Source organism: Vigna unguiculata, chromosome 3, assembly GCF_037176805.1.
Source record: "Vigna unguiculata cultivar grain cowpea cultivar isolate G323 ecotype 2 chromosome 3, ASM3717680v1, whole genome shotgun sequence".
Taxonomy (NCBI): Eukaryota; Viridiplantae; Streptophyta; class Magnoliopsida; order Fabales; family Fabaceae; genus Vigna; species Vigna unguiculata.
Window position 1 is genome coordinate 10,998,329 of NC_140794.1, and position 21,781 is coordinate 11,020,109.

The 21,781-nt window shown below is 30.2% G+C and overlaps 1 protein-coding gene across 1 annotated transcript; it reads right to left on the bottom strand.

The window, feature by feature from the left end:
• Window positions 1-745: 745 nt before the first annotated feature.
• LOC114179621 (sulfite exporter TauE/SafE family protein 2-like) lies at window positions 746-3,535 on the bottom strand. The gene is made up of 4 exons (XM_028066037.2): window positions 2,575-3,535; window positions 1,895-2,029; window positions 1,667-1,813; window positions 746-1,229 (listed from the first exon to the last, which is right to left on the bottom strand). The coding sequence occupies exons 1-4, from the start codon at window positions 3,403-3,405 to the stop codon at window positions 921-923; spliced, it is 1,422 nt and encodes a 473-aa protein (XP_027921838.1). The 5' UTR covers window positions 3,406-3,535; the 3' UTR covers window positions 746-920.
• Window positions 3,536-21,781: the final 18,246 nt, after the last annotated feature.

The following is a 21,781-nucleotide window of genomic DNA, read 5'->3' on the forward strand; positions in this document are numbered from 1 at the left end:
TTGTTAATGAGTAATAATGAGATTTTTTATATGAAGGAACGATTAATTCATATACTTTTCGATGTAAATTTTCCTGATATATAAGAGTATAATACTTTTTAGCTTCTATGCATGGTATTTTTAATCTTTTTTTATTTATTTCATAAGTGTAGATAAATAATTAAAAAATTGTATACACTCGATTTATTATGAATAATTAGTACAAAACCCAAATAAATTATAAAAATATATGACTAATTTTCGGATCATTAATAAATAGTAATTTTAACATTGAGGACGGTAAAAATTAAATTACTACAAAGCCCATATAACGTTGTGCCTCTCTTAATTTATAGTATGGTTCTCAGTTCTACGAATATATACAGAAATGTGAGTAAACACAAGTGATTAAAAATCTAGAATTAATTCATTAAATACATCTTTCACTTTTTGATAATTCCCAAAAAAGATACTTAGAGAACATTGAAAATTGAAAGCGTAGATCTTTAATTTCATCTTTTTTCTTATGTTTTGGTGTTCTAATTCTTTACAGGAATTCTTTTCAATTGTATTTTTTCCTTGTAACAAAAACCTCGTCTGTAACCAAGACCACATGTGCAGGGTCTTCAATCCTTTCTTCATTCAACCAACACTTGTTAGATTCTTATTTGTGACAGAATGTGTCAAGAGAATTTCTTTCAACAATGATGACAACTTTTATTTGTATGTATTTTCTGAGAAGTTGTCACATGTTCTTCATCCGAAATTATCAAAGCACCAAAAAATGCTAGTTTCTCGAATAAAGTGTTTTGCTGCATTAATACAAAGGTCCAAAAATTGTACCTGATTCATAACTATGTCCTCTGTGATAACACTCGAATTTAGTGAGGCATAAGACTAGCAGCACAGAGTGAGATACTCATTGAACAAAATTGGTTTTCTCAACATGGAAGTTTGAATCCCATGTATCTACCTGATACATAGTCTTTCCAAGTTCTAATCATTCCAAAGCTAGTCATTAGAACTACACTTAAAGTCATCACTATGCTAACCGAAAATACTATTATGGATGGTCTTCCATAGCTTTGAATTGCTCTCTGCACCACCAACAACCCAATAAGTGATGCAACAAAGCATATTATGGCCAACATTATGGCAGTCTCTATGTGATCCATGCCCAACAATAGGTACTGCAATGCTGACATGGTAGATGAGAAGAAAACCATGAAAGAACATGTTGCTGCTGTCACCTATACAACAAAATCATTTTGAGTGCTGAGTTAATGCCAGTTTATTATCCAAGCCACTGTAATCATCAGTGAGTTGATGGATTGGACTAGCCACTAATACCTAATGTTAATCATCATGATATGTTCCTTATGAAATCTAAGAAAAAAATTATTAATGTTTGTTCAAATATCAACTAATTTTCATCTCATTTAAGAAAATCATCCCAAAATACTGTTTATTCAGTTCATTTTTGTTTTCTAATTAGTCTTCTGGTTCTTGTGATATCACAACCACACTTACTTTCAATGGAACAAATTTTCATAAATTTGAACTTTTCCATAAAGGGTAATTTAGAAATGATAAGATTGAGAAAACATTTTTAATCAATATGTATTTTTTTTATTATGTTGAAGATAGAAGGAAATACATCTTATGTTCATAAGTTCATGGAACTAACCTCAGGAGCTATTCCAACATGCAGAAGAAGTGGACTTATCAGCATTCCACCTCCAATTCCAAAGACACCACCCAATATCCCTGCTAGCAGTGCCATTATTGGAAAAATAAGCTTGTTTGATGGTCCTCTTGAGGACAGACATGGGTCCTGCATCGAATTTGACCGAATGAGGTTCTAACTTTAAGCAACATTCAAGAATTAATTTTCAGTGTATGATGTTTTAAAAACCTCGTGCATGAGATTTTGATCTTGATGGCTATCTTTTCTGTACACAATCCAAGCAGTGAAAAACAAGGCAAGAGGGATTTGAGCTGATGAAAGAATCCAGTATCCCACACCACATGGCTCCATTGGAATGATACTCTATTATTTCAATAATTGCATCACAAGTTCAGTCATCAAATGCATATATATCCAAACTAGAGGAATTAATATCAATATCAGAAACCTTACCAAAAGTACATCTAGCAGCTATAATAGAATGAAAAGGACTTGAAATCACAAAACAAGACAGAAAAATAGACAACAGATTCTGAGGACCTCTCACCTTTTGCTTTTAAATGTTACTTAGCATCAAATTTCTCATCTAAAGTTTATTAAATTTTGAAGACGGTTTCCAAAACTCTACACTCTGCTCTATTAATATACCTTGCACCACCCTCCATCAGTTATTTGAGCAACTTTGCTTGAGTACTTACTCAAATAATTTTTGGAAAGTAGAAATTAAAGACACCCTCAGTCTCGAATTGAGTCAACTCTGGAACACTGTTCTTGTTATGCTTATTTATAACTTGACATTTATAAATCCAATTCTAATACCAATCTCACAAAAATCATAGTATCTCAAGTAAATTAACCAGGTTTAATGAATCTACAACATTAGTACATAAGGAAGAGCAAAATCTAACCTGTCCATATTTATTGCCACGAAGAAGATAAAGGGAGAAGAAAGTGAACCAGACCAAGAGTAAGACCACCAATTTCAGCCAAGGGATTCTAACCCTGATATTTTCTTCAGGAACCAGAACCTGTTCTTCAACACTTTTCATCCCTTCTTTTTCTTTGTTCCCCTGCACTCCACCTTCCCTTTCTTCACCACTCCCATGTTCTAATAGTCCGTTTTCAAGCCCCTCAAATCCATCCCTTTTCCTCCTTTCTTCTGATTCAATCTTCCAAAACAACACCCCACTGTTGCAGGTCTTTGAGGTAGACCAAGTGAGAAAGACAGCAAACAACATAGTAATCAACCATTCTGGGAATACAAGGTTGCATATGACTCCAACACTCACTCCTAGCAGCATACACGGTTCTGACAAAAGTGCTATGTCATAGTCAATCAATGACTTGCCACCAAATTTAGGGCTTGTGGCACAAAGATTGCACATGACATTTGCAACAGACCCTCCTGTGACCATGAAAGCTGACAAACTTGAAGCTATTTTGAGGTCCAGCCCAGCCACAATAGTCAATATGGGAATGAAAAGTCCACCGCCACCAATGCCACCAGCACTGGATATAGAAGAAGCAATGAAGCACAACACTCCTGCCACCACTATAGGGCCTGAAAATTGAATCTCAGCTTCTTCGAATCCTTGTGCACCATTTCCCCATTCATATATTTTCTGTAAGAAATGGTTCCTGCCAAGGGTGTCTACAATAGTTTGTGCTTCTTCTGCATTACAAGGATTGAAGGAGATGAAGGTAAGAACAAAAAATGAGAGGCTGTGAAAAATCCTCATTCGTTTGAGAATTTGTAGAAATCTGCAAGGTGTTTGAATGAATAACTCAGTGTGCCAATGCCTTTATATAAGCATATAGATAATGGTAACAATGCCTTTCGAAAATAAACACAAACAAATAGGGTCATACAAGACAATGATATGAAAATTGTCTCAAGAAAAAAATTTGAGATTCTTTAAGGATTTGTACAGAGACATGCTGAGGGCAATGTTAAAAGGGTTGTTGGTTTCTTTGCTCTTGTAACTTAATTCCTTTAAGATATGTTTTTATTATCTATAATAATTCGTTACACATTTTATATATTTTTATTTTATTTTTAATTATATTTCAAAATTTAAGAAAATATAAATAAATTATTTCAGCACTAAAAGTAAATACACACTTAAATATTACAATCCATTACATATTACTCACATCATATATTTTCTATGTTAATATATTATAAATATTTTTATTTATCTAACTATTAATATTAACTAGTTAATTTTAAGACAACCACTTTGTTTTTTTTCCCATTAAATTCGGAAAATTTTTAAGAGTTAAATTCAACTATGTAGTATTTTTAAGCCTTGTAATACCATTTTTATGCATTATAAATAAATAAGCATTGTTTTTTCAAAGCTATCGTAGAAAAATTTACCAATTTTTCAACAAACTAATAATACAATTTAGTAATAACTAAATTTTCTCATTGTTTTCTAATAATTACCAAATATATATATAGTAGTTTCGTTTTTCTTTATTATTATACTTTAAATATAGCAATGAACCTTACGTTTTTTACCATGCTAACACTCCTACAGTTTCCATTGTTATGTTTAGATATTTCAACTTTGTTTCCATTATCTCAAGCTGCAATTTTAATGTGTAGACATTTCAACGGTGTTCATATGTTCCACCTTTTCTTTTCCTCCTTTCCCCTTAAATTATATATCACTTATTATTGCATATATTATCTTTTTACAATTTTTTTGTCAGAATTGATAAATATCCCTATACTTTATAGTTGATGTATTTAGTTCCCATTTTTTTTTTACAAATAAGATGTATTTAGTTTCTGATAACAAGCATGTTTTGTATTGACAGTTTTATTTAACTTAAAAGTTGAAAGTTTAACTAAAAACAAAAAGACTATTAATTAAGTGATAATTCACTAAAATATAAAGTTTGTATTGTATTTATGTATAATAATGTGTCTACATATCGTTATTCCAGTTTTATCTTTATTTATTTTAAAAATTAATTATTTTATAAATAATTTATCTTTATCTGTTATTCTAAAAACTTCTTTTGTTTTAAATTATTATTTTAAACACTTATTTTTTACATATTTTATTTTTTTAATTTTATATTTAACAACTATTTTAAAAATTAATTATATATTTTTTATTAATTTTTAACTTAAATTTTGATAAAAATTAAAAATACGAACACACATGATTTTCGTTAGTATTTATAATAAATATTTATTTTAGATGTAGATTAAAATTTGTCAAACATTTGAATTGAACAATAATTATTTTTTGTTCATTTTTTTTAACCTTTGAGTTGTTTCCTTTTATGGATTACTCTATTATCATTTATTCCTTTTATGAGGTAATCCGTTTATAGTAAATTTATTTGAAGTATTCCATAATATTAAATATTGAGTTACCACTTATATCTAAAGTACATTTTGACTTCACAGAAAAAAAAAAAGTAAAAACAAAATCTAAGTGACAGTAGAAGTGAACTGTTTTTGTCCTGCCAAATAGAAGTGATTTTGTTTGGGTTGTGAAGACAAATAGAAGGGAATCTAAGAGTGACAGTACAAAACAAAGAAAGTGACAACTGGGAGACAAATAATTAGATAAAGATGAAGAGTTAATTAATATAAAACAAAGCAAATGATAAGAGAGAAGAAAATTTCAAAGTATACTACTATTCTTTTTTATAATTTAATGTATATTGACTTATATTATAATTGATTTTCTTTATCATCTTCGATGATGAACTATTGTATATACTATTTCTTTTTTCAATTTCATCATGATATATAACATTCTAAGAAACATGCATATAATGATTTTTAATGGAATGTATCTTAAAAGAAAAGTTTAATTTACTGGCAGTATAAACCTTCTTTTTACATTATTGTTTATTATTTATTATATTGATCTAATATCTTACATGTATTACAGTATATAATTTTTTTTTATAATATAGATAGGTGCAAATTTTATTTTAGAAGTAGATTTTATAAAATTAAATTAAATTTAAAGTTCATTTCTCAAGTTAATATTAAATGATTTATAGTCTATCTTAACAAAATTTGTTATTTATTAGGTCCATCTTATCCATTATGGAGTGATTACCGAATCATTATTAATGTCTAATCTTAAGTTTAAGATGTGTCTTATCGTGATAGCTTGTTAGAGATCTCACGTCAATAAGAAATATAAACTGAGTTTACAATATATAAATAAGTGAAACTTCGTCTTATAGATAAATTTTTAGAATTGAGTTATGTTTAAAGTTTAATTTTTAAGATTTATTACTATATATTGAATAAAATGTGGTGACAAAATGTTGTGTTTAAAAGAGGGGAAGTATATATAACTAAAATTTTACAAAATTAATAACAAATAATAGTTATAGAAGTTTTTAAATGCATTTAAGTAGGGATTTTTCATTTTGGATTTATAATAGGTGTATATAAAAGTAACATTAAACATGTTTTCCTAAATAATTTTACTTATTAAGTACACTATTTTTTGTGTTTTCTATACAAAATATTCATTCTTTTTTATTTTTTATTTTTTAATTTACTCTATTAAGTCTTGAAGGGAGTTGTTTGTAAAAGGTTCATTAAAGTTAAATAATGTTATTAAAAATAGTTACTGCAAGAGAATAACTAGTTAAATGATTTTATGTTGCGAAGAGTGATATTACGTGAAAGAACATGAGAAAAAGAAAAAGAAAAGAAATACACAGTAGTTATAGAAAGGACTTGGAAGAAGAAAACTTAAAGAAATATATTGAAAAAAAAGAAGAAAATAAAACTCTTAGGTAATACTTTATAATCTTATGGTGTAACATCTCAGTCGGATATTACTAATTTAAATAAAATAAAGTAAAATAATATCAAATATATCATTATTATTCAAAGTTTTTTCCTAAAACGCGGGAAAATTAAAACCTTACTAAAATGTCTCAAAATTCAAAATCATAAAGTAAACTTCATGTTTACATAGTTTAAAAATGATCAACTAAATGTTTACAAAATAGTCAAATATTATAGTCTATAAAACTTCCCAAGCTAACCCCTCTCCGGCTTTAAGTGTCACAAGCTCCACCTATGTAACGAATTACACGATCATCGCCAAACACACACATAAAGGGTGAGCTCATGTAACAATATAAACATATAATTTAATACATAGAATTTCACCCCCAAATTAATTTATATCAGCCAATGCTTAACCAAGAAACCTTATTGCCCTAAGGTTTCCAATCCACAATTTCATGACCATGGACCTAGGATCTATATGCTTTCACGAACTTGCCCGCTCGTGGTTCTACCTCTACGAACCTCCCCGCTCGTAGTCCAACTCTACGGACCTCCCCGCCCATAGTCCAACACACGTGATCCAACAACTATGAACCTCCCCGCTCGCAACAGTCCTCAAGTGTGAGAACGGAACATACGAACCTCCCCGCTCGTATCCTCACACGAGAGCATCATAATATGAACCTCTCCGCTCACCACTAGCCATGAACTTACCCGCTCATGACATAGTCAAGCACCTCCTGGTCCAAGTCCATATCGCAACACATTAAAACGAAATTAAGAAAAACACACTGCCCTATACAAGATACATGCTCAAGCTAGTCTTAGGGATTCCAATGCTTCCACGAACCTGCCCGCTCGTGGTCCAACTCTATGAACCTCCCCGCTCGTAGTCCAACATGCATGAACACCTACTATGAACCTCCCCGCTCATAGTAGCCTCAAGTGTGAGCACGAAACATACGAACCTCCCCGCTCGTATCCCCACACAAGAGTACAACAGATACGGACCTCCCCGCCCGCATCAATCACGCATCTCAAATCTCTGTTACGAACCTCCCCACTTGTAACTAATCCAGCATATCCTTAACCAAGCCCTCAAACTCATCCATGCAAATTCATCTGCAATGGACCCTTGCTCCTGCACTATCGCCTGGCGCTGCCAAAGCGCCACCAGACGAAATGGAAGTGTAGACCGCTTGACAGTTCCACAACACCGTCAGGCATCACGACACACAAAGCTTCCCTATTTCTGGTTATTGCTTAGCGCTTCACTCTTCACCGTCAGGGGCTACACCAGTAATGTGACACTACTGGTTTTAGGTACTCTAATTAAGTTCCTAGTATTAAACAATTGAATTCTCAAACATCCAGAACCCAAAATACGCAATCATATACTTCATATACTTAAATTTACAACATCACAGTTCATATGCATCATTCAATTATAAACACACATCTATCCCTTTCTAAATTCATATAAAACCATCAAAACAAAAGTGTTATACCCAATACACAATAATGGACAACCAAACAATATACAAATCAAGAAGAATACATAATCATTGCCCCAAAATATCGCACGGACAATAAGATAGTAATAAGGATAAAAAAAAAAATAACAACAATAATAATAATAACGATAATAATAATAATAATAACAATAATAATAATAATAAAATGAAACAATAAAAAAAATTAATGAAAATAATAATAAAATAAAATAAACAATAATAATAAAACAACAATACTAAATAAATAAAATAAAATAATAATAATAATAATTAAATAAAGCACTAAAAATGAAATAATAATAATGATAATAAAATCATAAATAAAATAAAACAATGATAAAGTTAATAATGATAATAAAATAATATAATAATAATCATAATAAAATAATAATAATAATAATAATAATAATAATAATAATAATAATAATAGTAATAATAAAAAATAATAATAATAATAAATAATAATAATAAAAATAGTAATAACAATAAAACTAAAAATAAAAATAATTATAATTATAATATAAATAACAATAATAATTATTATAATACTAATAATAATAATAATAAAAGAAGAGAATAAAATATTAATAATAATAATGATAAAAATAATAATAATAATAAAATAAAAAAATTAAAATAAAATAAAATAAAATTAATAATAATAAGAAGAATAATAATTATAATGATAATAGTAATAATAATAATGAAAATAATAATAATAATAATAGTAAAATAAATTAATAATAATAATATTAAGGATAACAATAATAGTAATAATCTATCTATCTTCTATCTATAACAATAATAAAGAGGATTCTCTCTTTTGTGTCCACATTTCATAATACCAATTCTACCATTTTCTATAAAATTAATGGTTATTTTTACCTATTTTCTATAAAATTGTTTATCTTATTTTTTTTATTCATCAACAATTAACTTTTCTATTCATTTCACTTTATTTTTAACATTTCACTTCATTTTTAACATTACATTATTATCATCTACTAAGATACTATTATTCATAATTTAAAAAATGCGTATACACAGGCGCTATCGCGCCTGTATGTACGCTAGTAACAATAAAGGGGATTCCTCTTTGTGTCCACATTTCATAATACCCATTTTACCCTTAGTTATTTTAAAAATTAATTATTTTATAAATAATTTACTTTTAATCATTTTTCTACAAATATCTTTTGTTTTAAATCATTATTTAAATTTTCTTTTTACATATCTTTTTTTTTTAATTTTATATTTAACAACTATTTTAAAAATTATATATATGTTATTGATCTTAAATTTCTTGAAAATTAAAAAATGCGAAGAGATTAAACTAGTCAGCTCCTTTTACCACTCAAGCAATTTATATTTTGTGATAATTCTCCTAATTCTATAAACATGTTATCATTCAACATGATCATGCATATTATTATTAAAAATTAATAATAAATCAAACAACACATAATTAGCATACATAGGACTCAAATCCAAGTCCTCTCACACAATCAAAGTACTCTCAACCAATTGAGCTAGTACTTTTTCACATCATATCAATCAATATTTAATGTCATAAAAGCTTCCACTGTCCGCATTTATTAATTAATTAATTATTTAGTTATTTAAATTTCTCGGGTCTTACATATGACATTTGGGGTTTGGAAATTAAAAGATACATGAATATATCCAACACATTTTCTAATGTTAAAGATAAAGACGTTAATTTGGCCAATGGCCCATGGAGCAATCCTAGCCTACTCTTGATTAAGCTCCTTTTTAGGAGACTCCAAATGAGAGGGCCAAAAAAAAATATCCTAGTCTCCAAAACCCTTCTAAAGTGGGTTAGAGTCAATTTTGAGGTGGGTTTGATTCCACTAAAATACTTTAACTCTTAAAAACAATACTTTGAGTCTGAGTCAAAGATCGAGTTGAGATTTCTAGGGTTGGTCTAAACCGAAGGCTGGAACTGGTCCTACCAAGGTTGAGATAAATCGGCAAGCCAAAGTTCGAAACAGGTCGGTCCAGATCGAAAATTGAGACGTGACGTTCAAGGTCGAAGGTCAAGATAAATCAATCCATATTAAAGGCTAAGTTAGGTCAGCTTGAGTCGAAGGTAGAGACAAGCCGACCGAGGCTGAAAGTCGAGACAATCCAGGTCAGGACGAAGGCTGGGACGGGTTAGGTTAGGCCGAATGTCAAGACAGGGTCAGGTTAGGTCGAATGTTGAGACGAGTTGGCATAGGCCGAAGACCGAGACGAGCCGAAGATCACGTTGGAACGAGCCGAAGACAGAGATAAACCGAACCTAGCTAACAATCGAGATAAGCTGGGTTGTCATAGATTGATAGTCAAGCCGAGCCGATGCTTGAGATGGTCTAGCACAGGCCAGCCTGTGCCCACATGTTTCATGATAGTATTTAAATTGCTTACATCGTTTGACACATTTTTTCTTCAATATTAGTTGAGAAATGCATTTGAAACGTCAAATAAACTTAATAAAATTTGATTAAAAGGACTAAATCCACACATTTCTAAAGATGAGAAACTAAATTGGTTCAAGATTTCAAAGAGAAACTAATTCCAATTTTTACTAAAAGTTAAGAGACAAAGAACATATTTAACTCTTAAAAAAAATACATTTTTCATGTTAAAAAAAAGCTCATGGTTGGCCCAAATCCACAAGGCTTTTGTGAATTTTTTGACCTTGTAGACTTTTTCAATGAGGGACTTTTTGTCCATGTGAACTTTTTTGATCCAGTCAACGTGGGTCAGGGTCAAGTTTTGTGGACTTGATCAAATTGATAGTTCTAGTTAACAATATCATATTTATACGAGAACATTGAATGTGATAATTAAGAGATGACGCATGAAATGAAAAATCCAAATTTCAATTAAGATAAACTCTAATACCATAATTAATCAATAAAATTAAATATAATTTAACCACATTAAATTGGTCCAATAAAAAATATTTGTTCCCATTTATATATTTTAAATTAAATTTTATCATTTGACAAAAGATAGTTAAAATGTTAAGCATATACATGCATCTAAGTACCTTATTAATTTAGAAAGTTAATTACAACTTTTAGGTAACTACCCCAATTATAACTTTTAGGTAACTACCACATTAATTTAGAAACACTTTATGGTAGTTAGGATAATGCACAATCATGCCTACCATATGGACCTTAGAAGACTGACTTATAGAAGATTTTGGTCCCCAATTTTTTTATATGTAAATTAGTATTTAAATAATTTTTTTTTTAGTATATTTATCAATTTGGTCTCTCAAAATTTTTATATATCACATTCCAAAATATTTTTTAAAAATCGGTCGCTGCCTACCATATTCTTATACTTTTTTTTATCTTTATTAATTTCTTCTTTAAATGAATTTTAACCTCTTTTTCAAACTATAATAAAGAGTTCATCATGATGTATTTTTCACACTTAGTAAATTTTTGTTAGATTTTTCAATATACTGATGTACACGTCGTCTTCATTTTTTCTTTATTTACTTTTGTTTTGAATTTTACCTTTTCTATTTGTTTTTATTGTGAAGGATAACTTTATATCCATTTATAAAATTTACCTTTAGTTAAAGTCTTCTTCTTTGTGTTGATAAATTCAACTCATGTCAACATATTGAAAATAAATAATGAAATAATCTTCATTATATATATATATATATATATATATATATATATATATATATATATATATATATATATATATATATATATATATATATATATATATATATAAATGATTGTGTAATATATTTTGTTTTTGGATAACATGAAAAAACATAGAAGAGGTAAATGAAATGCAAGATCAAAGCAAAATATTATATAAACAAAATGTACCACAACCATCCAATATAAATACATCTAAGGAATCAACTTAACCAACTTCAAAGCTATTCATTAGCTTAGAATCTCATCCAAACTAAAGTTTTATGCATCTTCTATGTTGAGCTTTTTCATTACATAAGTAGTGAATTCTACTTAGAAAGCTTGTCCCTATAACACAAAATCACCCAAATAGTTATTTCTACTATCCTGAAAAAAAAGAAAAAGCATTAGTAGTAGGGACAAGAATACCATGTTCAACTCCATCAACATTTCATTTAACAACATCTATTTGGAAGCTGCCAATGAACCTTTAGTGACTTGCAGAAAATGCAGGAAGCCTTTAAACCTGAAAAAATGCTTCACATTACTGGTATTGACTTCTTGATAGTGTGCATTTCATCCATTTATTGTATCTTAGAAGCACACTTTCTCATGTCACTTTTGTCACATCAACAGTTCAATTCATAAAATATCCTATTCATGCATTTCTTTAGCAACTATGAAGAGTTCAAACACAACATACTAGGGAAAAGTATTAAAAAAACTCATATTTTGTTTTAATTTGGTTTTAAATTTTTTTCTAAAAAATACTTGCAAATTTTACTATGAAAAAAATTGTAAAAAATTATTTTTAATTTTTTTTTGCAAAATATTTTGTATAAAATATTTTCGTAAAAAATACTTGCAAATTTTAAAATTGTAAATAATTATTCATGAAAGAATTACTTATTAATTAAAATTCTTAAAAAATGACAAAAAGATATTTTTTTTTGTAAAATTTATGACAAATTTATAACAAAAATCTCATATAACACTACAACAAAAATTGTTTTAATCAACAACACAAAATATTGAGTTAAACCACAAAAAAGAATGAGAGAATATTTCTAATATAAAAACTTTAATTTTTAGTGTATTTTAGATCACATTTTTGTGGATAAATCCACACTTTTTTACAAGAAACATTTATATAAATGTTGCTTAAGATAATTTTAAGTTATGCCTAATAAAATGTTGTCTTTTGTTACGTTTAAACATATTTTTATACCTATGGTCTTGTTTATTGATGTTTAAAATCATGGTCTTGTTTATTATTTTTTAAAATCATTTTTGTTATAGTGTAATAGGAAGAATTCTAGTAATAAACTATATAACTGTCGCATATAGGAATTGTTAACCGCACGAAGGAGTGAATAATCGTAAATAGCTGTATTTTGATTATGATAATATTGTACTTTTTATTCTATTTTTCATTCTTACCCATGTGCTGAAGTAATATGATGCACATTAGTTTCGTCGATTGACTAGGCAAATTTATTCCAATATTCATTTTCTTCCTTTCAGTTTTTCTGTTTTACTCACTGCATAAAGCTAAGTTTTGCTCACTATACGTAGCACACAGAACGAACTAAAATAAATCTGTATTAATTGCATTTTCAAAATTGTCTCTTGGCTACATCTTGTGTGCAAATCAAGTTTTTGATTGAAACATTTTACCTTATAAAAGAAACCCTCAATTTTCTTTTAAACAAGATAAAAAATGCAATGACAATGTAAGACAGTTTCATTTTTATTCAATATTCTATTCATCCCTCCGAGTTCAGAATACACATGAAGTTAAATTAGCTAAAACTAATTTGTTGTTCAACATTTCATTATAATTTCATCTCTCATTTTTCTAATTATAGAATATATGCATATTTAAATGATGTTAAAAGTGTCATTTTATTTCATCATCATGTTTTTGAGTTCAAACATAACATGTATAATGGCTTCCTGATTACGAAAGCACGAGTTCTTAAAAATAATGTTTTTGGTATTTTGATGTGTGATGAGTTGAGTTACTTGGTCTTGGATGAGGCTAACACTTGTGAACATATTAGATAATTCAGTAAGCACAGTTGTCATAAAACCTATCGTCTTCGTATAAAAAGTAGCTATTCTCTTTCTAGGGTTGAGAAAATGACTTGTCTATGAAATCAAACATTTCATGAATTAATGGCAAGCAACTGTTCAGTCAATTCTAGTAATAAAAGCATACTTTTGAAAAAGGTCATACTTTTATTTATTCAATATATTTTTTTATATTACTATCCCTTTCTTTATCACCTTAATAATGTACTTTATTCTACTTTTCTTTATTTCTTCTCAATTGTTTTTCGTATTATAAAAAAGTGACATAATTGAATTACTCTGAGTTTGAGAGATAAAACTTGTGCAATATAATCAAGAATATACTTGAACATGAGAATTAACTATAATATGGTTAAAAGAGAAGGAATAAAACTATTACAACTAGTTTGTGGTGAAATCCTTTTATCTTACTTAATATACTGAAATATTTATGACTGTCTGAAAATTGACAACAATATATTTTAGTGTTTATTCAATTAATTACAGTCGATTCTCCACTTAAATTATTAAAGTGTATTTTTACTGTTTAGTTTACTTTAATACTTTAGTTCCACACATATCATTATATGATTTGAGTTAACTAAATATGAACGAATGGTACGAAAACATGTGTCCAAATATTATTGACTAAATATTAAATTTAAAATATGAATAGATTCTTCGTCCTAACTCGATCAAGTACGGTTGTCGTCTAAATAGTATTTTGCAGATACAGAAATGTTAGATCAATTTCACTTTAAGTGAAATTTTATTAGGTTGGAGTTTATTAAAAAAATATCACTTTGATTTTCTAAATTAGTTGAAGAGAAAACCATTAAAACAGTTACTACAATTTATCAAATTAAATTTATATATTTTGATGAATTTTAATAATTTATGAAGATATTTTAAAGTGCTTCCATCACATTATTCATAATCAACTTTTCTATCTTATTATCTCACAGATCATCAAATTAAATGATCAAGTGATATAAAATTGATATATATAAATGGTTAGAGCCAAAGTACCATTATATAGTTTTATCTGTCATGTTTATGACTAGTACTCATATTCTATAATTAGATGACCATCTAGTAATCTACTAACTCATGAGATAAGATTTAAACAGAAGATTTACAATTCACTTATATATATATATATATATATATATATATATATATATATATATATATATATATTATGAAATTGTTTTATTTTTAATCGTGGTTAAGCACAAATACAATTTGGTCAGCCAATTTTACAAAGCTTTGGGCATTTATTTAAATAAAAAAAACTGCATCAACACGTCGCATTAGTCATCCTCCATTTGTCCCATTTGCAATTCACATCATACCCTTCTTCTTCGAGAAGATTTGTCCCGAACTAGGCCGAACTGCGAACAAGACAACTTGGGGGATGATGCTAGAAAAGAGTGAACTAGGCCGAACTGCGCCCAAGGCAACTTGGGGGGATGATGCTGGAAAAGAGTGAATTTGGCCAAACTGCGAAGATGACAACTTAGAGAAAAGTTGGAAACGAGGGAGACTTAGCCGAACTGCGAAAATGGCAGGTTTTTTGGGACTTTTAATATATCACGCGGGACTTCCAATAAAAGGAAAAAAAATATAATTAAATTACCAAACCTACTTAATTTCATATTGACCATATATCGATAGTGGGCAAGGCGAATTCGTCTACAGAGTAAGCAACTTCCGAGAGATTTCTGGTATCTCGCGGTGGGTGAATGGCTCTTCTGATACATGCATGATAAAGACAAATCACATCTATGTCTAGAAAGTGCCCATTTTTTTTCAATTATTTAAAAGCCAAACTCATAGTGGAGCTAAAAGCAGGAAAAAACCCTCCATTATATATATGCTTGTGGATTATTTTAAGCACTTCCAGAAAGCGATTTCAATTTGTGATGATATACCCACTTTTTCGTTCGTTCTCAGCGTGCATGTCTTTCCAACAATGAGCCGAAAGTAGGAATAAGTCCGTGTAGTAACCAAGATTCTTGTTTTTCTACTGTGTGTCATATTTAAGAGTTGAAAAAAATGTACGAGTGTGTCATCAAACAGTTTCAACTATTTAACTTTACATGGGGCCTTTGGTTTTAATCCCAAGTTTGAGTCCATTAATTCACGTGGATTTTAACACGTACTCATTGTTGTATTAAATATTCATCAATAGGTGAAAAGCTTCTAAAATATGATAATTAGGGTTGTGTTTCTGTCACATCCATCGACATCTCATGAATTCATCATAAATATCCACTAGTCCAAAATACTTTAATATATGATGACTATCAAACTTGGACAAGCTTTTGTGTTGTGCAGCCATGTGATCAAGTTGTCATAGCAAATTTGTCTCTTAGCACATATCAAGCGACAAGTAAACACACAAAGACCTAGAAGGTATGGGGGTAGTCAATTTTTGGGATCTAGACAAGATTTGTAACACAAGAATTAAATCTAAGTTGCACAATATGATATGCAATGGAAATTTTTTTTCTAGTCTTCAACAATTGGGTGCCACCAACCAGCACTTAGAAGTTGGAACAAAGTGTGCTAGCACCAAGAATCGACATACAAACGGCACAATGTTTTGTACACTACCATATTATTGTCGGTGCATGAAGGGGATAAGCATTTGCAGAACTTTAGTTAGGATGCAAATTTTTTGACCCTAACTACGTAAATTTTCCATTTGCTGAGTCCTGTGATGATTACTTGGTTAAATCCTAACTTCTGAGGTTGTTGTCCAATTTAGGTTATTGTCTCCCAAAAATTCACCAAAGCATAGTTTCGTTGTCGTATCTAGTAAATAACGAAATCAATCTATTGTAGGCTTTGTTTTGTAGAGTAACAGCTGTCAGGGGAGCAAAGATTATATTGTATATAGAAAAAAGGTTGATATGGATATAGATATAATGAAAATTAAAAAATTTTGGGGAACATGCCTCTTCTGATATTTGACATGACCTAATGTGGCCTATGCCCTCCACGTAATGGTTCCCCACTGGAATGCTCTTTCAGCTCCACCTCCCCTTGCTTTCTTTCTCAATACTTTTATTCATTCTCTTTTCTCTGTCACGTGTCACACTCACACGTGTAATTCTCTATAACCTCATAATGTGTAACACAACAAAAATTCTCGATTATTCATTGAACATTTGAACCATATTCAGGTTGAGAACGAGTGTGCTTGGCCGTATATAACTCTAATATATAAATTTAAAGTAGATAATATGTTTTAATGATGAAGCGAAGTTGGGTTAGAATAAATAAATCCATTATAAATGAATAATATATATAGAGATAACAAAAATACTCATGCCTGCAGATAAAATTCGCGGTGGATAGCGGGTAGCAGGTATTTTAATACCCGTTTATAAACAGGTTGGGTACGAGTATCATACTATCCGTACCTGCGGGTATCCGTTACCCACAAAAAATTAAAATTAAAATTTAATTTATATTTTATTAAGTTAAATTTAATTAAATTTAATAGTATATTTTATTATGTCAAACTTAATTATAATTATAATTTAATTTAATTTATATTTTATTTTTACTTTTATAGTTTTATATTAAAAAATTTATAAAATATATATTTTTTTTTAAATATTTGCTGATATCAGATATCCACGGGTACCCGCGAATTTTAAAAATATCCGCAAATATGTTTTAAGCGGATATCTAACGGGTAAACGAACGAATAGTGAATGGATTTTTTTTTTAATCGAATTGTGGATAGACACTATCAATACTCGACCCAACCTCTTGCTATAACTAAATATATAGATGGATATAGATAACTCTCATGAACCAATAACGAAGACGTGTACATTAAATGCTCTGTTAACTGAACTATGTTGAACTATAGTTCCTCTGATTTTCTATTTAAAAGGAATATAATTCATAATTAAATTTATTTAATTCTGACTAGATTGATATTCTGTTAAAAGGAAGATAACTCACCTATGATCGATCATAAGATTTAAAAATTGGTTAGAGATGATCCAAAATTTAAGAGATAAATAATGTTACTAAGGATCCAAAAAATGATGGAAAAATAAAACTTGTAAGATAGAGTTTTAATCCTAACTTAAGATATTCAACTCTAAATACTTTAACTAAAAACCTAAATACAATATCCAGGTACTTTTAGTTAGAACATAAACTATTAGAATTTAAGATACCATCAAATTATGGTCAAATGCTTTAGTTTAAACTATACCGATTATTAAAGTTTTTATATGTTTAGATTTATTTTGCATGTTAATAGATTTTCTTAGCTATCTTGTTGTATGTTAACTATTTAGATTTCGTGTAATGTGATTATTACCAAAAATTATGATATACATAATAATTAATATTTCACTTGTATGAAAAATCATTAAAATTTAATCAAATACTACTTAATATAAGAGAAAAAAAATAATCTAAAAATAACTTTAGGATAATTATTCTTTACTTTCTTTTCCATTTGCTTTTAGTATTTATAACCATTAAATTAAAAGAAAATAAAAAAATAATAATAAGTTCTTACAAATACCTACGTTCGCTTTATCATTCTCCTCGCATCAAATACTTAAATTTAATGGAATCCTTTAAGGTTAATCCCTTGGCAGTTAACACTAATAACTTGTTGTAGAACATAAGTTGTCCATGATATTATAAATATTATTAATAGGAAGCAAACACTTTTTTTGGGTCTTGGAGGTGGATAACCCGGTTCCAATTTAAGTAACGGTAGAAATATTGTAAGTACTTTGAGCCATAAGACCTACCCACTTACTCCAATTAATTGTTTGGGCCGCTTCTCACTATCGGTATATTTCTTCCTGCACCGCCATACTAAAAATATCCCCGTTTTGATCCTTTTGGATTATGTAATCCAGAAGTGAAAAATAATTCGAGATTATATAATTCAAAAACTAAAAATAAATTTTAGTTTGTACAATCTGAAAATATTTTTTTTGAAAAGACTTTTGAATTGTGTAATCTGGAAACTATTTTTTTTAACCTTGTACAACTTTTGAAAATTATTATTGTCTTTTTAACTGAATAATTTGAAATTGTCTTTTTATTATGCAACTGAAAGCTACTTTTAAGAAAAAAATAACTTTTAATTGTGTAATACAAATATTACACAATAAAAAAGTAAAATATAAAGAAAAATTATATGGAGGTGTATAAATTAATATATGAAGGTATAATAAGAAGTTGCTCAATTTTTAACCATATTGATGGCTATTACGAGGAACATGTATAAAGCATAAGGGGGTTTCTTCTTTCATCTTCAACTTTTATTCTGCATCCCAAAATGTTGTATCATCACCCTTTCCTCATAATCCAAAAGTTGCTTTGTCTGACTTGAATTAGAAAATGGTCATACTAGGCGAATTTAATGGTCTTATTAAAAAGAAGACGTGAGAGTTGGTTCTTCATCCTCCAATACTAATATTATTCGTTTCACATGATTTTTCGTCTTACAGAGAAAACTAACGGTTCTTTTAAAGTTGTACAAAGCCCGTTTTGTTTGTGATGACATGTCTCAACAAGTTGGTGTGGATTGTAATGAAACTTTTAGTCTAATAGTAAAGCCATCATAATACTGTTTGATACTAAGGCTAAATTAAGTTCATCTTCGGGATATATCTCTACTCAAATCCCACACACTACTGAAGTTTAACAAGAGTCTTGCAATATCTCACTTTCACAAGACTAAATATATCATATGATGTATAACAAGTTTGTCTACGTATGCATGCACCAAAAGATGAATACATGGTATACATCTCTTAAAAGAATTGTGAGCTACATTTAAGGCACTCTTGATCATGGTATACAACTTCACAAGTTTTCAATATCTTGTCATCTATCTTATACTAACGTCGACTAGGGTGGATGCTCAGATACTAGACGTTCCACCTCTAAATATTGTATATTTTTTGGGGACAACCTAATCTTATGGTCCTGCATCAACCAACCTTGTCTTAATCTAGTACTGAGCATAATACAGAGGAGTAGCTAATGTGGTATCTAAGTCTTACTAGATCCAGAATCTTCTCTTTGAACTACATAATCTGATTCATAAGACAACACTAGTTTATTGTGACAATATCAACACAATATATCTCTTAGGCAATCCTCTTCAACATCATTGCACCAAATATATTGAAATGAATATTTACTTTGTTCGTGAGAAAATGGCTCATGGACAAGTTCATGTCCTTTATGTTTTGTCATGTGCCAACATCTTCGCTAAAAGATTTCTGCACATACTCTTTGAAGATTTCAAGCCCATCTCAATGTCCAGTAGCCTCTGCTTGGGGTGTGTTAAATAATGTAATCATGGTTATAAATTATTTCTCTTATAAAAGATTATTAGAAATCAATAATCATGTTAATGGATCCACTATACTTGTCCTTGTCTTTGACCGTTCAAAATAGTTTGACCAGGTTCTTGTTTTGTGCTTCTCTGGTGTATTCTAGTAAACTCGACATTTAATTGTTTTGAAAACTTTAATATAATATTTATAATTTTCCAAAATATCGTTCAAATGTGGCAAATGGTCAATGTAATAGTCTTTGTACTGAACAATTACTTGGTGAGACTTTGAGAGTGATAGATTGGCAAACTATAACCACGAAAAATTTAAGTCCAACTTACTATGTCACACTCTCCTTCTCTATAAGATTAACGTTTTCATCAATATTAATTATTACTTTCAAATATAAATAATGATTTGAATACTGTGGAGAAAAGAAAATTCTAACAAATTAAGATTTGAATATTATTTGAAGGTGAAGTTTCATTTCTAGTGTATTAGTTTTGGGTTTATTAAAAATTTAACAGAAGAAGGATTGTTTCTGCATCTTGTTAGGTAACTTAAATGTGGGTAGTTGGAAGTTGCTATATTAATTGTCTAGGACGTGAGACGTGGGACGTATGACGTGAGACGTGATACGTGAGACATGGGACGTGGGACGTGATATGTGGGACATGAGAAGTGAGACGTGAGTCGTAGGATGTGGAACGTTAGATGTGGGATGTAGGACGTGAGACGTGGGACATGAGACGTGGGACGTAGGACGTGAGACGACGTGGGACAAGGGACATGAGACGTGAGACGTAAGGAGATGTGAGCCGTGAGACGTAAGGAGACGTGAGTCATGGGACGTGAGACGTGAAACGTGAGACGTGAGATCTGAGACGTAGGACGTGGAACGTGAAACGTGAGACGTAGGACGTAAGACGTGGGACGTAGGACGTAGGACGTGAGACGTGAGACGTGAGACATGTGACGTAGGACGTGGGATGTGAGACGTGAGACGTGTGACGTAGGACGTGGGACGTGAGACATGGGACGTGGGACGTGGAACGTAAGACGTCGTGGAACGTGAGACGTGAAACATACTATTAGAAATGTGAGATGTGAGAGGTTGGACGTGGAACGTGGGACATGCGACGAGAGACGTGAGACAAAAGACGTGAGACATAGGATATGGGACGTGAGACGTGAGACGTAGGACGGGAGATGTGGGACGTGGGACGACGTGAGATGTGAGACGTGAGACGTGAAACGTGAGACGTCGTGGGACGTGAGACGTGAGACATGGGACGCGAGACGTGAGACGTGACACGTACGACGAGTGAGGTGAGACGAAAGACGTGACACGTGAGACTTGAGATGTGAGACGTAAGACGTAGGACATGAAACGTTAGACGTGGGACGTAAGACTTAAGACGTGAGACGATAGACGTAAGACGTACGATATACGACGTGGGACGTGAGACGTTGGACGTGGAACTTGAGACGTCATGGGACGTGAGACGTGATGCGTGAAACGTAAGATGTAACAAGTGATATGTGAGACATGAGACGTGAGACATTAGACGTAAGATGTGAGACGTAAGATGTGAAACGTAAGAAATGAGACGTGAGACGTGAGACGTAGGACGTAAGACGTGAGACGTTGAACGTGAGAAGTGAGACGTGGGACGTGACATGTGAGATGTGAGACGTAGGACGCGGAACCTGAAACACGAGAC

Excerpts from the sequence above, each read along its gene's own strand:
- LOC114179621 (XM_028066037.2), bottom strand. The coding sequence starts at position 3,405 with ATGAGGATTTTTCACAGCCTCTCATTTTTTGTTCTTACCTTCATCTCC. Across the intron at positions 2,030-2,574 it reads GTGGCAATAAATATGGACAG|AGTATCATTCCAATGGAGCC; the intron begins GTTAGATTTTGC and ends TTGAAATAATAG. Across the intron at positions 1,814-1,894 it reads ATCAAAATCTCATGCACGAG|GACCCATGTCTGTCCTCAAG; the intron begins GTTTTTAAAACA and ends AATTCGATGCAG.